Source organism: Trematomus bernacchii, unplaced genomic scaffold, assembly GCF_902827165.1.
Source record: "Trematomus bernacchii unplaced genomic scaffold, fTreBer1.1, whole genome shotgun sequence".
NCBI lineage: Eukaryota > Metazoa > Chordata > Actinopteri > Perciformes > Nototheniidae > Trematomus > Trematomus bernacchii.
This window is the reverse complement of record NW_022987564.1, coordinates 10,120,177-10,136,137: the sequence shown is the minus strand read 5'-3', so window position 1 is coordinate 10,136,137 and position 15,961 is coordinate 10,120,177. Positions and strand designations below refer to the sequence as shown.

The following is a 15,961-nucleotide window of genomic DNA, read 5'->3' as shown; positions in this document are numbered from 1 at the left end:
ATCACTGCTTCAATTCAAACTGTATTAACAGGAAAAAGATTTCAGAAACTAAAGACATTTAACGGTTCTTGCACACAATGAAGCTATTGCACAGCATTAATGTTGTGGAAAACTATCTTAAATGATAACCATTGTTTTTTGAGGGATTTTTTTTTCAATGTCTCAGCTTTCTTCCTCAAAACAATTTGGAACTCAAAGACTATACATCCGCAAGCAAGATAATGTTGCAAAGACGCTTTAATTCTCTTTCACTTCTCAGTAAAATAAAGTTTTTACCAGATGGTTGTTGTTGTTGTAAAACATCTCTAGTTTTTTCTCACATTCTTTGGTTCAAAACATATCCACTGCAATTTGTTTAGATTGAGAATAAATGCACATTTTTATGCATTTATTTAAAAATTCTAGAAACTGAATATGTATGAACAAAGTGGCACTTAAAACTGGGTTCTCCAGATTGATTATACTCAGTGAAGCAGTCATCACGACACATTGGAAGTCGTGATAAGTCACTTTGATGTGGACAATACTTAATTAACAGCATGGATGTTGAATCTTGAAGCATTAATTACGACTACTTAGAGCAGTTTTAAAAAATGTTCCGCTGAAAGCATGTGTATCATTTAGTAAATACAGCTCTTTATAAACCACATTTTAGCACCTCCAGTGTGTACATACAGTATATGTGGATATGCATAGTCTATATAGAGCGCCTCTGAACCCCGCCTACTTAGAGTGCTACCCTAATTATGCAAGCTGTGAGCATTTCACACTTTAGACATGCATAACGACTGTGCTTACTTTATTCCTTCCTGACATTTATTCTGATCTACAGTAGATGTGTTGAAAAGCCTCTTAAATAGTTCATAATAACACGGCCAAACAGCAAACTTAAAACAAGTTTGCTTTATTCAATTCCACACAATATAAACCGGTACTGTTTCTTTAAAGAACCGAAAGTCCCTCAGGATAATTATGCACTGTCATCATAGATGAGGAATGACTGGAATCTCAGATGCAGTTAATCAATGTCAGGGGTTGGTTACTTTCAGGGACATAAGACTATATAAACAGCAAATAATCCATTATTTATCATTCCAGTGCGTGGTGGAGTTTACATTATTTATGTCATTATTTTGTGTGCAACAGTGGGAGGAATGCATCAGAAAAAATTTCACTTCAAATTTTAAGTACAGCTAAAAGAAACTGAGACGTTTTCCAAGACACACATTTTGTACCTTCTACAGTACAGAGCATCTCCATCACTCTCTCTGTATATCTGTCTACCCCCCCTAACTTGTAGCATTTGTGTGTGTGTGTGTGTGTATGCGTGTATCCTAAAGAAGTGGTATTTAAGGTCCACTGGGAAACATTATCTGTTTTAGCTATCAACAGTTTCATGCTAACCTTCTCTCTCCCTACCCCTTTCTCTGCACATCTATCTCTCTCTCCTTCTTTCTTCCACTATGTCTCTTTCGATCTATCCAGCTCTGTGTGGCGGGGATGTTAGGGGTCCCTGGGGAACCATCCTTAGTCCCGGCTATCCAGACAGCTACCCTTCATCTCTCAACTGTACCTGGACCGTTGAAGTCAGCCACGGGAAAGGCAAGAGACACGCAGAGACTCACACTCCCTAATAGAGAGAGACAGAGTGAGAGACAGTAGCAAGTAGCACTCACAGTAGTGCAGCTACTGATACACTAAAACTTTGATTCCTTAGTTATGTTCTGGTTTAAAGCATTTTCAGAGGTTCGTATATAATATGTATATGTGTGGCTATAGCCTGTGTCTGAAGAGAAGTTGGTTGAAACAAATGATATAGTTTATGTATTATGTAACAACTCGTGATGTTTTTGTTGAATAATTAATTATTTATATTGATTTTATAATATCATTTAAATCAAACATTTGAATATGTTATCTTTGTTTCTCTTTGTGTGTGTGTGTGTGTGTGTGTGTGTGTGTGTGTGTGTGTGTGTGTGTGTGTGTGTGTGTGTGTGTGTGTGTGTGTGTGTGTGTGTGTGTGTGTGTGTGTGTGTGTGTGTGTGACAGGAGTCCAGTTTCAGTTCAGCTCTTTCCACCTGGAGGACCAACATGACTACCTCTTGGTTACGGAGAACGGAAGTTTTCTGCAACCACTTGCTCGCCTGACCGGCAACGAGTTGCCTAGCAACATCAATGCTGGTCTCTATGGCAACTTCAAAGCTCAGCTACGATTCGTCTCTGACTTTTCGATTTCATATGAGGGCTTCAACATAACTTTCTCTGGTAATCTATTTAAAACTCATTAGGTTGTTATACACAAACAAGGTCTAGATTCAGATTTAACTTGAACTACTGTAAGTCATTAGATAAAGGGTCAGTTTGAGTCTTACTTCTTATACTGTACATTTTAGAAAGTTGCTGAAAAAACATTGAAGTAATTACTTCTAGTACCAACAATAAACAGTTAATAGGAACTTTACAAAAATCACCCAAGAAACCCATGGAGGGGGATTCAAGACCCCATAGTAAAATAATAGCTGCATTGTAATACAAAGAATAAAGCAGAGAAACATCTCTACCACAATAAAGATAATACTGTTTATTTAATGTGTTGTGGTAAATTATCAGACTAAGCTTTATTTCAAGTAGTAAAGTTACTTAATAAATGTTCTTAAGTTCGTTTATATACCACCTTATCACAGGGTGCTCCAGGATCAAAACTAACAGCGCGTGAGAAGCTCAACTATGGAGCGTTTAAATAGGGGAATCTTCAGGATCCCAATCTTATTGGCAAACTACATGTGTTTAAGAAAAAGGAAGTTAACCGTTTAGTTGTATGTCTCTCAAAGCACTTCCACAGATATAGACTTAAAAGCTAAAAACAAAGAATTGCACTTTGACAACAAGGCTGGTCAAGATAAATATCAACATGGATTATGTAGAGATTTGCATACTACATATCTAAGTATCTGTATAACAACATATTCCTCCAAGTTGCAGGACCATTGACATACTGTCGCTGTGTAGCATAGCACACATTTTACACTCCTGAAAAATGACAATTTCTGTCAATTTGTGGGAATATGTCTATTCACATAGTGCATTGACTTGCACTTACAGTAGTTCACCTGAATTAGGTTTAGGCAGTTTTTATAAACCGTCCATCATTAGAGTGGAAATAAGAGAAGCTATGACTGAAAATTGTCAAGAATACAATGAAGATCAAAGCCTAACGGAGCTTACACACAGCGGCGTGCATTGAAGCTTGCCGGCGAGCGTGTCTGACGCTCGACCAACAACCAATCACATGAATCTCCCGCCCCGGACACACAAGCAGCGAGCATCGCAAGCAAAGCTACACTTTGCTCCCACAATGCAGTTCGGCGAAGCGTGACGTCACCCCATTCAAAGTGAATGGGCAGAAGCGTTGAAGCTTCAACGCACACCGCCGTGTGTAAGCTCCGTAATGGTCAACACTTGACAAAACTGAAGCTTTAAATGGCACTTTAGAAATAGGCATTTAATTTGTGGTATCAATACTGCTCTTCAAGAAGCCACTTGAGAACAGTTTTACATATTCACTACAAAGCACAACCCCCCAACCCAAAGCTGTTGCTGTGTGAAGTGAATGTCACATACTCACTTACTTACCAATGGCCTTGAGGACTACCCATAAACCTTGAGAATTGCTATTAAAAAAAAACGCCTAACATAGTAAAGAGGTTACACAACATTAAACTGAGTGTAATCCACCGTTAAACAAAACAATAGGACACAGAGAGATGGATTCCTGAAAGGCGAGAATGTGTAGAAACCATGCTGTCCCTGCCCATATTTGTGCTACTACAAACGCTCATTCACTTTTAGGGGAAAGGGTTGAGTGGCAGAATTTAGACAAAGTCCAAGGCTACTGCTGTCCTTCATTAATCACACTCCTCAGCCTAACTGCCCTCTCAATGCTCTCATTGACTCTGGGATAAAGGAGCACTCAAATCTGAGAATACACAGAGGGACATGTTATCGCCTCCCAGATGGCATAAGCCGATTCTCAGAATGTAACACATGGGAGGTGTCACCAGAGATGTGACTGGCCAATCACAACGACATGCTGAACATGCCGTCTCCTCCTGCAGCACACTCTCAAACACATATCACATCTTCAGTCTCTGCCCTCTGAAAATAAATCCTCTGCTCTACCATGCCGAACAATAAAATCAGCGAGAGCATTTCAGGACAGTCAGCTCAGTCTCACAACTTTTGGACGAATTGTTCACGGTTCTAATGCGGACATTACATTTTAATGAACTGCATTTTCAAGAGTTTTTTTATCTCAAAAGTTATTTAATTATTGAAAAGGGTTTCTTCACACACACACATACAGAGAATTGCCATCAGGGTGTTCTTTCGTTTCCGTTAACATCTAATGGCTACGTTGTGATATATTATATTTTGGGGTGGATTTTCCTGGACTTTGAGTGTGGTGGGTATTGATTTGTTGATTTAACACCATTAGTAGAGGACACTCTAATTTACACTCTAATCTCATTACATCTCACTTACTCTTATTGCGCCCAAGCAACACTCAGCTAAATTGAGAGTTGCTCAAAATATCACATAAAGTACATTATCTGTTATATATTTGAAGTCACTGACATAGTCCATCATCACGAAGAAAAATAGATCATTCTAGATCATTTAATTTTCCAAACAAGGTTTTTTCCCAAAGTCATAGAAGATATATCACACAATAGTGTTCATCCATTTTAGAGTGTGCTTCATGTTAATGCATGCACAATTGATGTATTCAAATTTGATGTTTTTTCTGCAGAATACACTCTGGAGCCGTGTGAGGATCCTGGGATGCCTCGGTTTGGCCAAAGAAACGGTTTCACTTTCGGAATCGGAGACACGTTGTCTTTTTCCTGTAATATGGGATACCGCCTAGAGGGAGTGCCAGAGGTGATCTGTCTGGGAGGAGGGCGGAGAATGTGGAGCTCGGCTCTACCAAGATGTGTCGGTATGTGCTAGCGTTACTGCTAATTTTAATGGGTGTAATTTGTTATGTAACCCCACGGTCCCTTATGTGGTAAAATAATACATTTTATCGATTTTTCTTGTATACCAAAACAAGTTTCTAAAGACACGAAGACATTTCATATTTAGAATTAGAATTTTTTATTTTAGGTCGCCAAAAGCACGGCAAATTTCAGATGGTTCACATTTGGTATTTACAGTTTGTGAAATGCACCTTTTGAAAGTAATACCAAGCCATTTTATATGAATTCTACCAACATGTCAAACATTTCATTACTGATGAGAAAATAGTGTTTAGTTTACTTGTAATTGCCATTGTGAAAACACAGTATAGTTGTTTTACAGTTGTCTCCAGTTTCACAAACATCAATTATATTTAAAATATGTAACAGAGGGTTATCCTGTAGTGACCTGAAAACCACTGGGCTGCTGATAGCTTGAGGTTTTTTGCGAACATTGTGACTTGTGAACAAATGAGGAAAAAACATTCTGAATGCTTATCCTTGTAAGACACACAAGGCCAATTCTGTTTGCTTTTAAAAGATAGTGAAGGACATGCCATAGCACAAATGTGAAGAAAGTGACTAAGAGGAAAGCTTTTAGAATAATTTGAATCAGAAAGGAAGCAATTTTGATATTTACACTTTTACGGTGGAATTCAATTCTAAGCCTAATGTACCCTGTCCTTAATTTTCTGTTTTAAAATTGGTTCCAAAAAGGAAATACAGTGGACTAAAATAACTGTAGTAGTTTTTGTAAAAGCAACCTTTCAGTTACAGGATGAACAATAAATGTCAGAGATATTTCTTTAATGTTCAGTCATCAGTGGGCAGAGAATGTTGCAAACACAATCCTTTATCAACTTTTAGAATGATTAGTTTTACATTTAGAGACCATATCAATAATTTTGATAGATTGTTTGATTTATAACTAGAGTATTTTATGAATCGTCATTTTATTGTATGCGTTTCGAACTTGTTGAATGAACTGATGTGATAATGACGGATGAGGCAGAACATAATAGGGTTCTGCTCGAGAGTACAATCGGCTGTAGGTTAATGCGCCAAATTAAACTCTCACAGTTAAGAAACTCAACAGTCTGTCATCTACAGTGGAGTTTTACAAGCAGCAAACAAACACATTCGTGTGGAGGCAACATGAGGTTAAATATAAATGCATGCATACAATTAGCTGAATGAAGAACCTTTCTATTAACTATACGCTTAAGGAAACACAAATTGCAGTAAACAACCATCAATAATAATTGAAAAAGGTTTTACCTTGTGTGGAAATAAGTGAACATCCTGAGTGATATCACTAATGGATAATGTACAAAGACAAAATAAAACAGAAAAAGAGCGCCTTAAGGTAAAATAAGCATAATTATTTAGTTATTTTCTCCCTAGCTGTTTAAAACATGTAATGGAAATCATTGAAATATTGACTTTACACACAAACTCCACACATTGGTCAGCTAACATACTGTATGTAATTGTTAGATTGAGGACACAATATATTCAAAGAGACGGCCAAAGAAACCATTTTTTTCAAATATGTGCTAATGAACCAAGATAAAAGTGACCACAATGCAAAAAAAGGAATACTTTTCTACTGTCTTTCAATAACCAAATGAATTATAATGTAGATGATGAGTTTACCCACAGGGATCAACACAGGGTACTAACTCATAACTTCAAGGTGTTTCGAGCAAGAAATGTGTAAAATGTGATTTTATTTGAGTGCAAATGCGGAATCAATAGAAGGCAATATAGAGAAAGACAACTGGACTCCTTCACAGGATTGTTTTCAGCAACGCCATTACTATAAAGCTCTAGTAAAACAGCAGACACCATATTTAACTTTTTCATTTTAGATGGCTGGTGAGGATATTTAAAACAGCAGCTTTACGTGTTGTTTGCAGTGCCAGTGTTTACGTCTTTGCCTCTTTGTCGTCATCGTGCAGAGCCTGATAATGCAGAGAGGTGGGAGGTGTTGCGTGCCGAGGTTCTGAGCTTCAGTGCCGTTTGCTATATTTAGTGCCTGTGTGTTGTTTTGCATTGCTGCGTGATGCGGTGCACATCACAAAGCAGGAGTGAACACTAGAGGAAACAGACTTATGATGTGCCATTTTCTAATAACTTAGCTCTGCAAACCTTTGCATTGTGCTTTGTATTTGCCTAGTTTGTATTAACTAAGGGATGTGCTTCTCAGGTTTAAAGTATTGCTTCAGAGGCCTTTGTTAGTGGGTTTCACATGAGGCTTTCTTCACCTCCCCAGTGAGTCAAACATATTGTTTTCATAAAGCACTGTCCAGAAGGGAGTTGGAAAGGTACCAAGGAGGTGTCATTGGTTTTTCAGAAAGTCACAAGTGCTTTTGGCTTATTACTGGACATTATCTGCTACTCAACATGGAACAGTAGAGAATAGGAAACTTATGAGAAGCGGAAGAGTAAAGCAGATTGAAGCAGAAGAGGGTTAAGGAGGCACTATTCATAGAGAGGGAACAGAGAGAAAGAGCAAGAGGGAGGGAGTTGAAGAGGGAGAGGGTGGAGAGGTAATTTTCTAAATGGAAACTGTAGCAGCGTGATTTATTGACGATATGACAGCTGTAATATGACTATTACACCAGTAGAGACACAGAGAGGGGGAGAGAGGGAGGGAAAGAGGAGAGGGACATGGATACTGCAGATGGAGGCCACATGTGAGAAGTGCTGCGGGCGGATATCCTTAGGTAAATTAGTTTCTCAATTTAACCGCCTGCCTATTCTCCTCAACTGAAGTAGATGGCTGACAAAACAGTGGTTTAAAAGGGTTGTAAAATGACTCACAAGCACACACTAACGTATCTGTCCATTCATTGGAAAAAAAGGAATAATCATCTTCTATATGATGACATTATATTTTATACTAGGCACTATATTCCTATACTCGCTATAACTGCTCGTACTGTGGAATGAATCTGGTGAGCCTGAACCATTTTCTAGAATGGATTTTTTAATGTGTGGCATTTTCTGTTGCATAAGAAATGTCAATGTCTTCCCACATGTTCTCACCACATCATTATCACACTCTTAATAATCAAACCATCCGTCTTCGTCTTTTTGAATGCTCTTCTTTCTTCTTTCAAGCCGAGTGTGGTTCTTCAGTTATAAACAATGAAGGGATCATTCTCTCTCCAAACTATCCAATGAACTACGACAACAACCACGAGTGCATCTACAGCATCCAGGTACCTCATCTGTACATCCTAACTGAGGGTAATAGAAACCCTGGCACAAGTGTAAAAACCATTATGATAATTAGGGAGGCTTAATGACTATCTGCATATATTTGTGAGCGCTTTAATGGCGTACAAATCTAATTTGTATATCATGTTTACTTTAGGTGCAAGCTGGGAAAGGCATCAACATTTCTGCTAGAACCTTTCATCTCGCCCAGGCAGATATACTAAAGGTAAACACACTCACAAACACACATTCAATCGCTTGAAACTGCTCTGTGATGATAAAAAGACACAATGCATGCCATCAAAAACTACACTTGAACCTCAATGGGTTGTTTAATGTTACATTTGCATCTCAAATGAATTGTTCTGTGATTATTTTTACAGATTTATGATGGTAAAGACAGCACAGCCCAGGTTCTTGGAGCGTTCACGGGATCATCCATGCTGGGCCTGACGCTGATCTCCACATCAAACCACCTCTGGCTGGAGTTTTACAGCGATTCAGAAAGTCATGGGGAAGGATTCAAACTGGTCTACTCCAGTAAGTGCACAGATCAGGAAATACTGTATACATACACACAGCCTAAACTAAACCGGAAGCTGAGGTTAATTCTGACCACAAATGGTTGTATAAGAAACAATTGGAACCTCTTCCATTTATCAAACCTGTGTGTAAACATCACTACATAACCTCCCTGTCCCACAGCATGGCAATTTTGCACAAAAGTAACGTAAAGTGCATCACAACCATGCTGGGATTGGTTAATTGTTCTGTTCTGGTAGTTTGTTAATTGCTCCCTATGAAGAGACAATGGCAAGTCCTTCGTAACGATTTTGGGAGATTCCAATGCATTACATCTCAGCTAGCTTTTAGTTATGTTATGTTAAATAAGGTAAAACTGCCGTAGACAATGACACCACCTGAGAAAACATGTTACTCAGTGTGGGAGTCACATTAAATGAGCAATTACATTTACTAATTTCTCACGAATGAAGCATGCTCTCAGAATCAATTTCACTCCAAATGGTTCTCATTTGTGAAACCAACACACAACTAATTGTGAATTCCACAGCTGACATTATCACAAGAAACGTATCCTGTTTGATTACCAAAGATTTCAGAGCGCTCTGATTTCAGCGTAGGATGGGATGCTAAAGGTGCTCTCTGATGTTCACTAAAGTACACCCACGTTTGCATGTGTCCTCTAAGAAGCATAGTTGGAAATAAAACATAATTGTTTAAATGAAGAGTGGAGCATTGTTTACTCTGCACTTTAACTTTCTTATACTGATGCGGATAGAAGTTAGTTAGCAATGTAAACAAGAGGCATTATCTTATAAAACACTGCAGCACTGCGGTTTGTTTTATAGTTATGATACAATTCTAAATGCCTCACCCTGTGTAAAGTTATACAAAACTACAATACAAGTCAACTCAAAGATGTGATTCACAGAAGTATGCATAATAAGTTGATTTCATAAACATGTTTAAAACGATTTTAGATGTGCAACTATTCACACTACTTGTCAGGATGATTGCAGCTGTGTTCAGATTGGCAAACGTTAAAAGAACATCTCTGCGAACGGTCGTTTTTTAGGATTTAGACATGCACCTACTGCAGTGTTCCAGGAGATAACTCAAATCCTGATGCACCCCGTCTTCTAGGTAATATATGGTTACGGTCTCATAAGGATACGCTATTTATATATCGCTTCCTATCCCGCTCTCCAAAATCAAGCACATGAATATACTGAATATTCTGCATATTACCATGGAAACGGAGCTTAGACAGAGTGTGAAAACAACATTAAATTGGATAAGGTGTATATGCTCCAGTATCACTCATAATATTGGGATGTCTCATGTATCCTTTCCTGTTTTTTATTAAACCTGGAAAACAGGATCTGTGATATAAATAAACAGAATATTTGAGTCTGCCAGATATTAAGGGGATATTGGGCATCTAAACAAAACTAATTGTGTTTTCTCTCGTGGCTCTCAGATGTCCCTGAGAGAGTTTATTTTAAAGTATGCGCTGTAATGATCCTTATCTGTCTTTTTCTCTTTCTAGGTTTTGAGTTGTCCCACTGTGAGGACCCTGGCGTGCCTCAGTTCGGCTTCAAGGTCAACGACCAAGGTCATTTCACCGGGAGCAGCATCACATACAGATGTGAGCCCGGATACACTCTGCATGGTGCCACCACCCTGAAGTGCATGACAGGCGAGAGGAGAGCCTGGGATAACCCCCTGCCTTCCTGCATCGGTACGTCCCTTTCCATTTTTGAAAAGAAGTGCATTGAAAAGACTCAAGCTGATGTATACAGACACACAAAGGCAAGCACACACTCAATTACAGGATGAACCTTGAATAGCACTCTGTAATAAGCTTGAGAGGGAGAGGTGAGGAGGGTTCATTGTTGCTTTGGCTTTCACTGATATTACGGCATTTTTTGATGTATGATAGGTGGTCCATAGTGCTGCCATCTGCAGACATGATTCCATTTATTTGTTAAATTGCCACACAGCAACCCAAGGCCTCATACAGGCATTGGTTTCAATTGAAAACAGATATTTTGTAACATTTGTTATAGCCCAACAATTAAGAGATGATGACATCCAGCTGTTCTCAGTGTAGAATATCACATTTAACCCAGAACTAAAAAATGCATATTTTAAGTCGCAGTAAGTAATATTGTACTGACTCCACAGTATTGCTCTACACTGCAGTGGCGCTCAGCTTTATGCAAAGTGTCTGCTCACTGGACGTTCATTCAATAATCTGGAAAAAAAGCAGATGGAGGCCAATTTCCTGTGGAATCCCCGTCTTGATTTTCCCATGAGATCACACAGTGCTCCAGGTTTAAAGTCTGGTTGATAAGCCCATTTATTCAGGAGAGTTTACCACCTGGACTCCCTCTGGCCAATTGACCCATTTCACTTCCTGCAGTGTCTCCTGTAGACCGCCATCTTCGCCCCTAGATGCTCTGCAACATGCAAACACACACACACACACACACACACACACACACACACACACACACACACACACACACACACACACACACACACACACACACACACACACACACACACACAGCACACCTCTTTATATTCCTGGCTTGTTCTTAACCCTTATTTATGTAATTCCTCCTCTATAAAGAGCTAAGTGACAAACCTATTTATAGTAATTGTTTCATAAACACATTTTAATTGATTTGGTTTGCTCCTGAGAACTGTATCAATTTCCAGGCCATTTTATGTGAGCCATAAAACGCACCGGGAAGCGACTACTCTCTGAGTATTGACATAATTCTAAATATTTCATTATAATCTCATGGCCTTTTCATTCATTTTTCATGACTTCAAACTGATGGGAAACTACAAACCACAGCTCTGAATATTGATGTCAACAAGTCAATATTAATGCATTATTATGCATCATCAGGGCTGCTGAACTCAAACAGGCACACTCACACATTCATTAATATGTTGGTATATATGTCTGAAATCTTGAAGCTTGTTTGGAGACAGACCTTTCCAGTAGCTTTGTGGTTGAATTAATAAATGTCCCAATTAAACCCAAACAAATGCTAAAACTTTACAGAGTGGCACACAAAATGGCCGCTGCAGCTGTGCCCCAGATGGGAGCTATAAGGATAACAGCAGCTCAATGTTTTAGGGACCTTTCTTTCCTCATCGCTGCCTGTGAACTTTCTGATTTTGGATTCAGCTTAATAAGTCTCTCTCCTTCTCACTATCAATAATGAAAGACTCATAAAACCACTGTCTGATATTCTCTGACTTTATATTTAAGCAGTGACACACAATGACCTCAGCTAACCTCCAGTCTTAATATTATATTGCTTCTTATTATTACTCATAGTGTTTCCCCCTTGGTTCTCTGAGTTTTTTCTTTCTTTTCCATCTCCTTCTCTCTTTTCTCCTCCTTCCCAACCCCTAATATTGCTCCTATTACTCGCGTTAATATATTCCACTGAGGGGAGGGGAGCCTGAGGGACGAGGAACATAGGGAGGGAAGGGGAAAAGAGAGGGGATGAAGATTGTGGAAATATATAACCGAGAGAGACAAAGAGAGAAAGGGGAATTACTTTCTGTTATATAATGTGTGGTGGTTTCTTCAGGGATGGTCAGCACTTTGTCTCTTCTTCTCTGCTCTCTCTGTGCGTGAGAAAGACAGAGAGTCGCTGAGAAAGAGAGTTAGCTTCTTTCTAAATCCATTTGTCTCCGTGTTTGACCGTTAAATCACTGCTCAGCGGCTGCTGAGGTGCACTTGGTGGATCTGATTGCCTTGATCAACAATTGCCACAGACAGATAACTAGTTGACTTGTCATACATCAAATACACACTCATCAATTACCCATTGGTTTTAATTGATTTTGGTAAGGTTGTCAGTGTGCTTATCAGACATTAAGATATAGAATACAGGCTCATTTGTTTATTGCTTCATATTAACAGTGTTCATTGTGTGTGTGGTTCCTGTAGCCGAGTGTGGGGGCCGTTTTAAAGGGGAGTCTGCAGGGCGGATTCTTTCCCCTGGGTACCCTTTTCCTTACGACAATAATCTGCGCTGCACTTGGACCATCGAGGTGGACTCAGGAAACATTGTGAGGTAAAGTAGACCATTTTAAACCTTCCCACTGGTAAAGTAAAAATAAGAATGTCATTAATTTTAGTGCCCACTCCAGTACTTTTGAAAAAAACATTAAATTGAAAAGTAATTTCCTCTGAGTTAGTGTTTTTTTTCCTAATATAATTATTGAAGGAAATGATCTCACTTAAAATGAAATCACCAACCACACATTGTTTTTATCTGAAATGATTTCCATAATAGTCTCTCTGTGAGTTGTTGGTTTTAAAAAAGGAGGGCAGTTGTATAAGTTTGGAATGGACTTTAAGAAAATGTTTTTAGGAATTATTGAAGATATAATATTTATATTTTTGCTCACATTTTTTTCTTTATGCAAATTACAGTCTCCAGTTCTTGGCGTTTGACACAGAAGCCAGCCACGACATGCTGAAGGTTTGGGATGGACCACCTGAGAACGAGATGTCTTTGTCAGAGCTGAGTGGGTCTCTGCTTCCCGAGAGACTGCACTCCACACTGAACACTGTCACTATTCAGTTTGAGACAGACTTTTACATCAGCAAGTCAGGATTCGCTATGCAGTTCTCTAGTGAGTATTGTCCAAACTAATGTCCTTACCATCCTAAGTTTTTCTGAGACTCTGAATATTATTTTTTTCGGTATCCCTATTTGACTCAGAATATTTGTATTTCTCTTATTTGACAAATCCAAATGTGCAAATACTTAATGGAAGAAATGCTTCTCGTAACTTAATTTGACCAGCCAGAAATGATTTTATTTAATAACACAGGAGCACACAGTTACTGTATTCAGTACGGATTTTATGCTCCAAGCTAATGCATTAGCTAAATAAGCTCTAAATAGCCTGTGTGATACATATTTGTAATCACCCTCACCTCTTTCTCCTCCACGCTCTTCTTTCTCCTGTGGCCTCTCTCCCCCCGTGTCTCTCTGTCCAGGCTCTGTGGCTACAGCCTGCAGGGACCCGGGTGTACCAATGAACGGCAGTCGTAGTGGAGATGGCCGTGAGCCGGGGGATTCAGTGTCCGTTCAGTGTGACCCAGGATATGAGCTCCAGGGGGACGAAAAAATCACCTGTATACAAGTGGATAACAGATACTACTGGCAGCCCAGCCCGCCTGTCTGCATAGGTGAGGAGCCCAGCTTCCATATATCCATAGGGACATTTGATATATGTGCTGCATACCAGCTGCAGTTGTTAAGGGCTGATTACCTTGCTCAATGACACGTCTGTGAGTGACTTATAGAAGGGCTGTGTAAAGAAGATAATGTTTCCTGAACTTGCTTCTCATACAGTGTGATAATATTCCATTTGCTGCCCACATTTCTCCATGCTGCTGCCTGTTATTGAAAATCTCATAACTACGCCTTACTTAAAGCAATAAAAATAGTGTTGATTGAAAAAAATGTACTTTAATGAATGTAAAGGTTAGGGTACTTTTAGACTTTATTGACCTTTGCTTGTGTTTCCGTCACAGCTCCATGTGGAGGAAACCTAACTGGCTCCAACGGATTCATACTGTCTCCTAACTACCCTCATCCCTACCCTCACTCCAAGGACTGTGACTGGCTCATTGCTGTCAACTCTGACTATGTCCTGTCGCTGGCGTTCATCGGGTAACTTTCTTGTAAAATCAAAGTTCACAGATTTAAAACATTTTTTAAAACATTTATTTCCCTGAGTGGCAGAGTGAAATTGATTAGAAATACAGTCTTCATTGGTTTCATCATTTGACTTTTTGGTGCTAGAATAAATGTTAAGAAATCACCAAAATCATTAGGATTCATCATATAGCAACACAAAATGTCTATCTGGTACATATTAAAACATCTTTGTAACTAACAGTCCTAATTTTATTTATTTTTTCTACACATAGTATTCTTTTTTTTTTTAGAAACTGTCAGCAGCAGCAGCTTTTGTGTTTTACTGTATGAGCCCTCAGAACCATTTGGACCATGACATGCTTTTTTTGGAAAAGTGGGCGTTTAACTTAACTATTACTTAAGGCTGCTCTCAGACCAAATATTCGCATGCTTTCTATTATAAAAAATAAAAAAACAATACAAAAAAAAAAGTTATTCTGATGAACATTCAATGCTTAAGTGTTATTGTTAACTCTTCCTGTGCCTATTTTCTCCCATCTGCTTCCCCCTACCTCCTATCTTTGTTGTTATCTTAATCTCTAGTTTCAACATTGAGCCAAACTACGACTTCCTGTATATATACGATGGTCCGGACAGCAACAGTCCTCTGATTGGTAGCTTCCAGGACAGCAAACTCCCAGAGCGGATAGAGAGCAGTTCGAATACAATGCACTTAGCATTCCGCAGTGATGGGTCTGTTTCTTATGGCGGTTTTCACCTGGAATACAAAGGTAAAATATTCTCCGAATAGTACCACCATCTCTTATGTACTATAGTGTTTCGCGCTGGAATAGTTTTAGAAGATGTAAGAGGCCAACAGCACAGAACACAGATGTTGTATTCTCTGGGAGATTCAGGTCAGCAGAGGATTCTTAACAGCAAAGACACATTTCACTCAACTGTTATTGGTACACATCTACACTATAATCACAATCACGTAAGCAAAGCAGCACCCAGTAATTTACTAAGCAGCCAGTAATTAATGATTAATATCTTTGACTAGATGTCCCTATGTCTTTTGATTAGCCTATGATGACATGAGATAAAAAAAAACTAAATAAATAGAAAGACACACAGCCCAACTGGGAATGTATTTATCGCCACTTTACAAAACATATTTCTAATGTACTATGCTTGATGTTATTGCCTCAGGGGCTGTTGTTTGTCTTTTTCTGTTGCTTATAAGCGAGGTAAAATGTTTTAGATGTCTCTGTAATGTATTTAGACATATTTCATTTTCACATTGAACAAAGAAGACTCCCGCATTACCCCTTACCGCTCAATACAAAAGTACATTTGCAGTTAATCCCCCCACACTGATGACAGTGTGCGTCATGCTGATTTTAAGATGAAAAGGAATGATTGCTCTCTCAGTCCCTGTTGAATTAGTGTTTGTTGAAATAGTCTGTCATAGGGGCGAGTTTGATTCACCCAAAATAATCAACA

At 38.8% G+C, this 15,961-nt stretch overlaps 1 protein-coding gene across 1 annotated transcript in view; it reads left to right on the top strand.

Annotated features, from left to right (window-relative positions):
- Positions 1-15,961, top strand: part of LOC117478245 (CUB and sushi domain-containing protein 3-like) — a 336,058-nt gene that overhangs the window by 257,316 nt on the left and 62,781 nt on the right. Inside the window, exons 19-30 of the mRNA XM_034125216.1 lie at positions 1,486-1,602; positions 2,050-2,265; positions 4,811-4,999; positions 8,145-8,245; positions 8,401-8,469; positions 8,627-8,783; positions 10,315-10,506; positions 12,748-12,874; positions 13,237-13,439; positions 13,810-14,001; positions 14,350-14,488; positions 15,059-15,246. Of these exons, the coding sequence (XP_033981107.1) occupies positions 1,486-1,602; positions 2,050-2,265; positions 4,811-4,999; positions 8,145-8,245; positions 8,401-8,469; positions 8,627-8,783; positions 10,315-10,506; positions 12,748-12,874; positions 13,237-13,439; positions 13,810-14,001; positions 14,350-14,488; positions 15,059-15,246 (1,890 nt within the window). The remainder of the gene's footprint in view (positions 1-1,485; positions 1,603-2,049; positions 2,266-4,810; positions 5,000-8,144; positions 8,246-8,400; positions 8,470-8,626; positions 8,784-10,314; positions 10,507-12,747; positions 12,875-13,236; positions 13,440-13,809; positions 14,002-14,349; positions 14,489-15,058; positions 15,247-15,961) is intronic.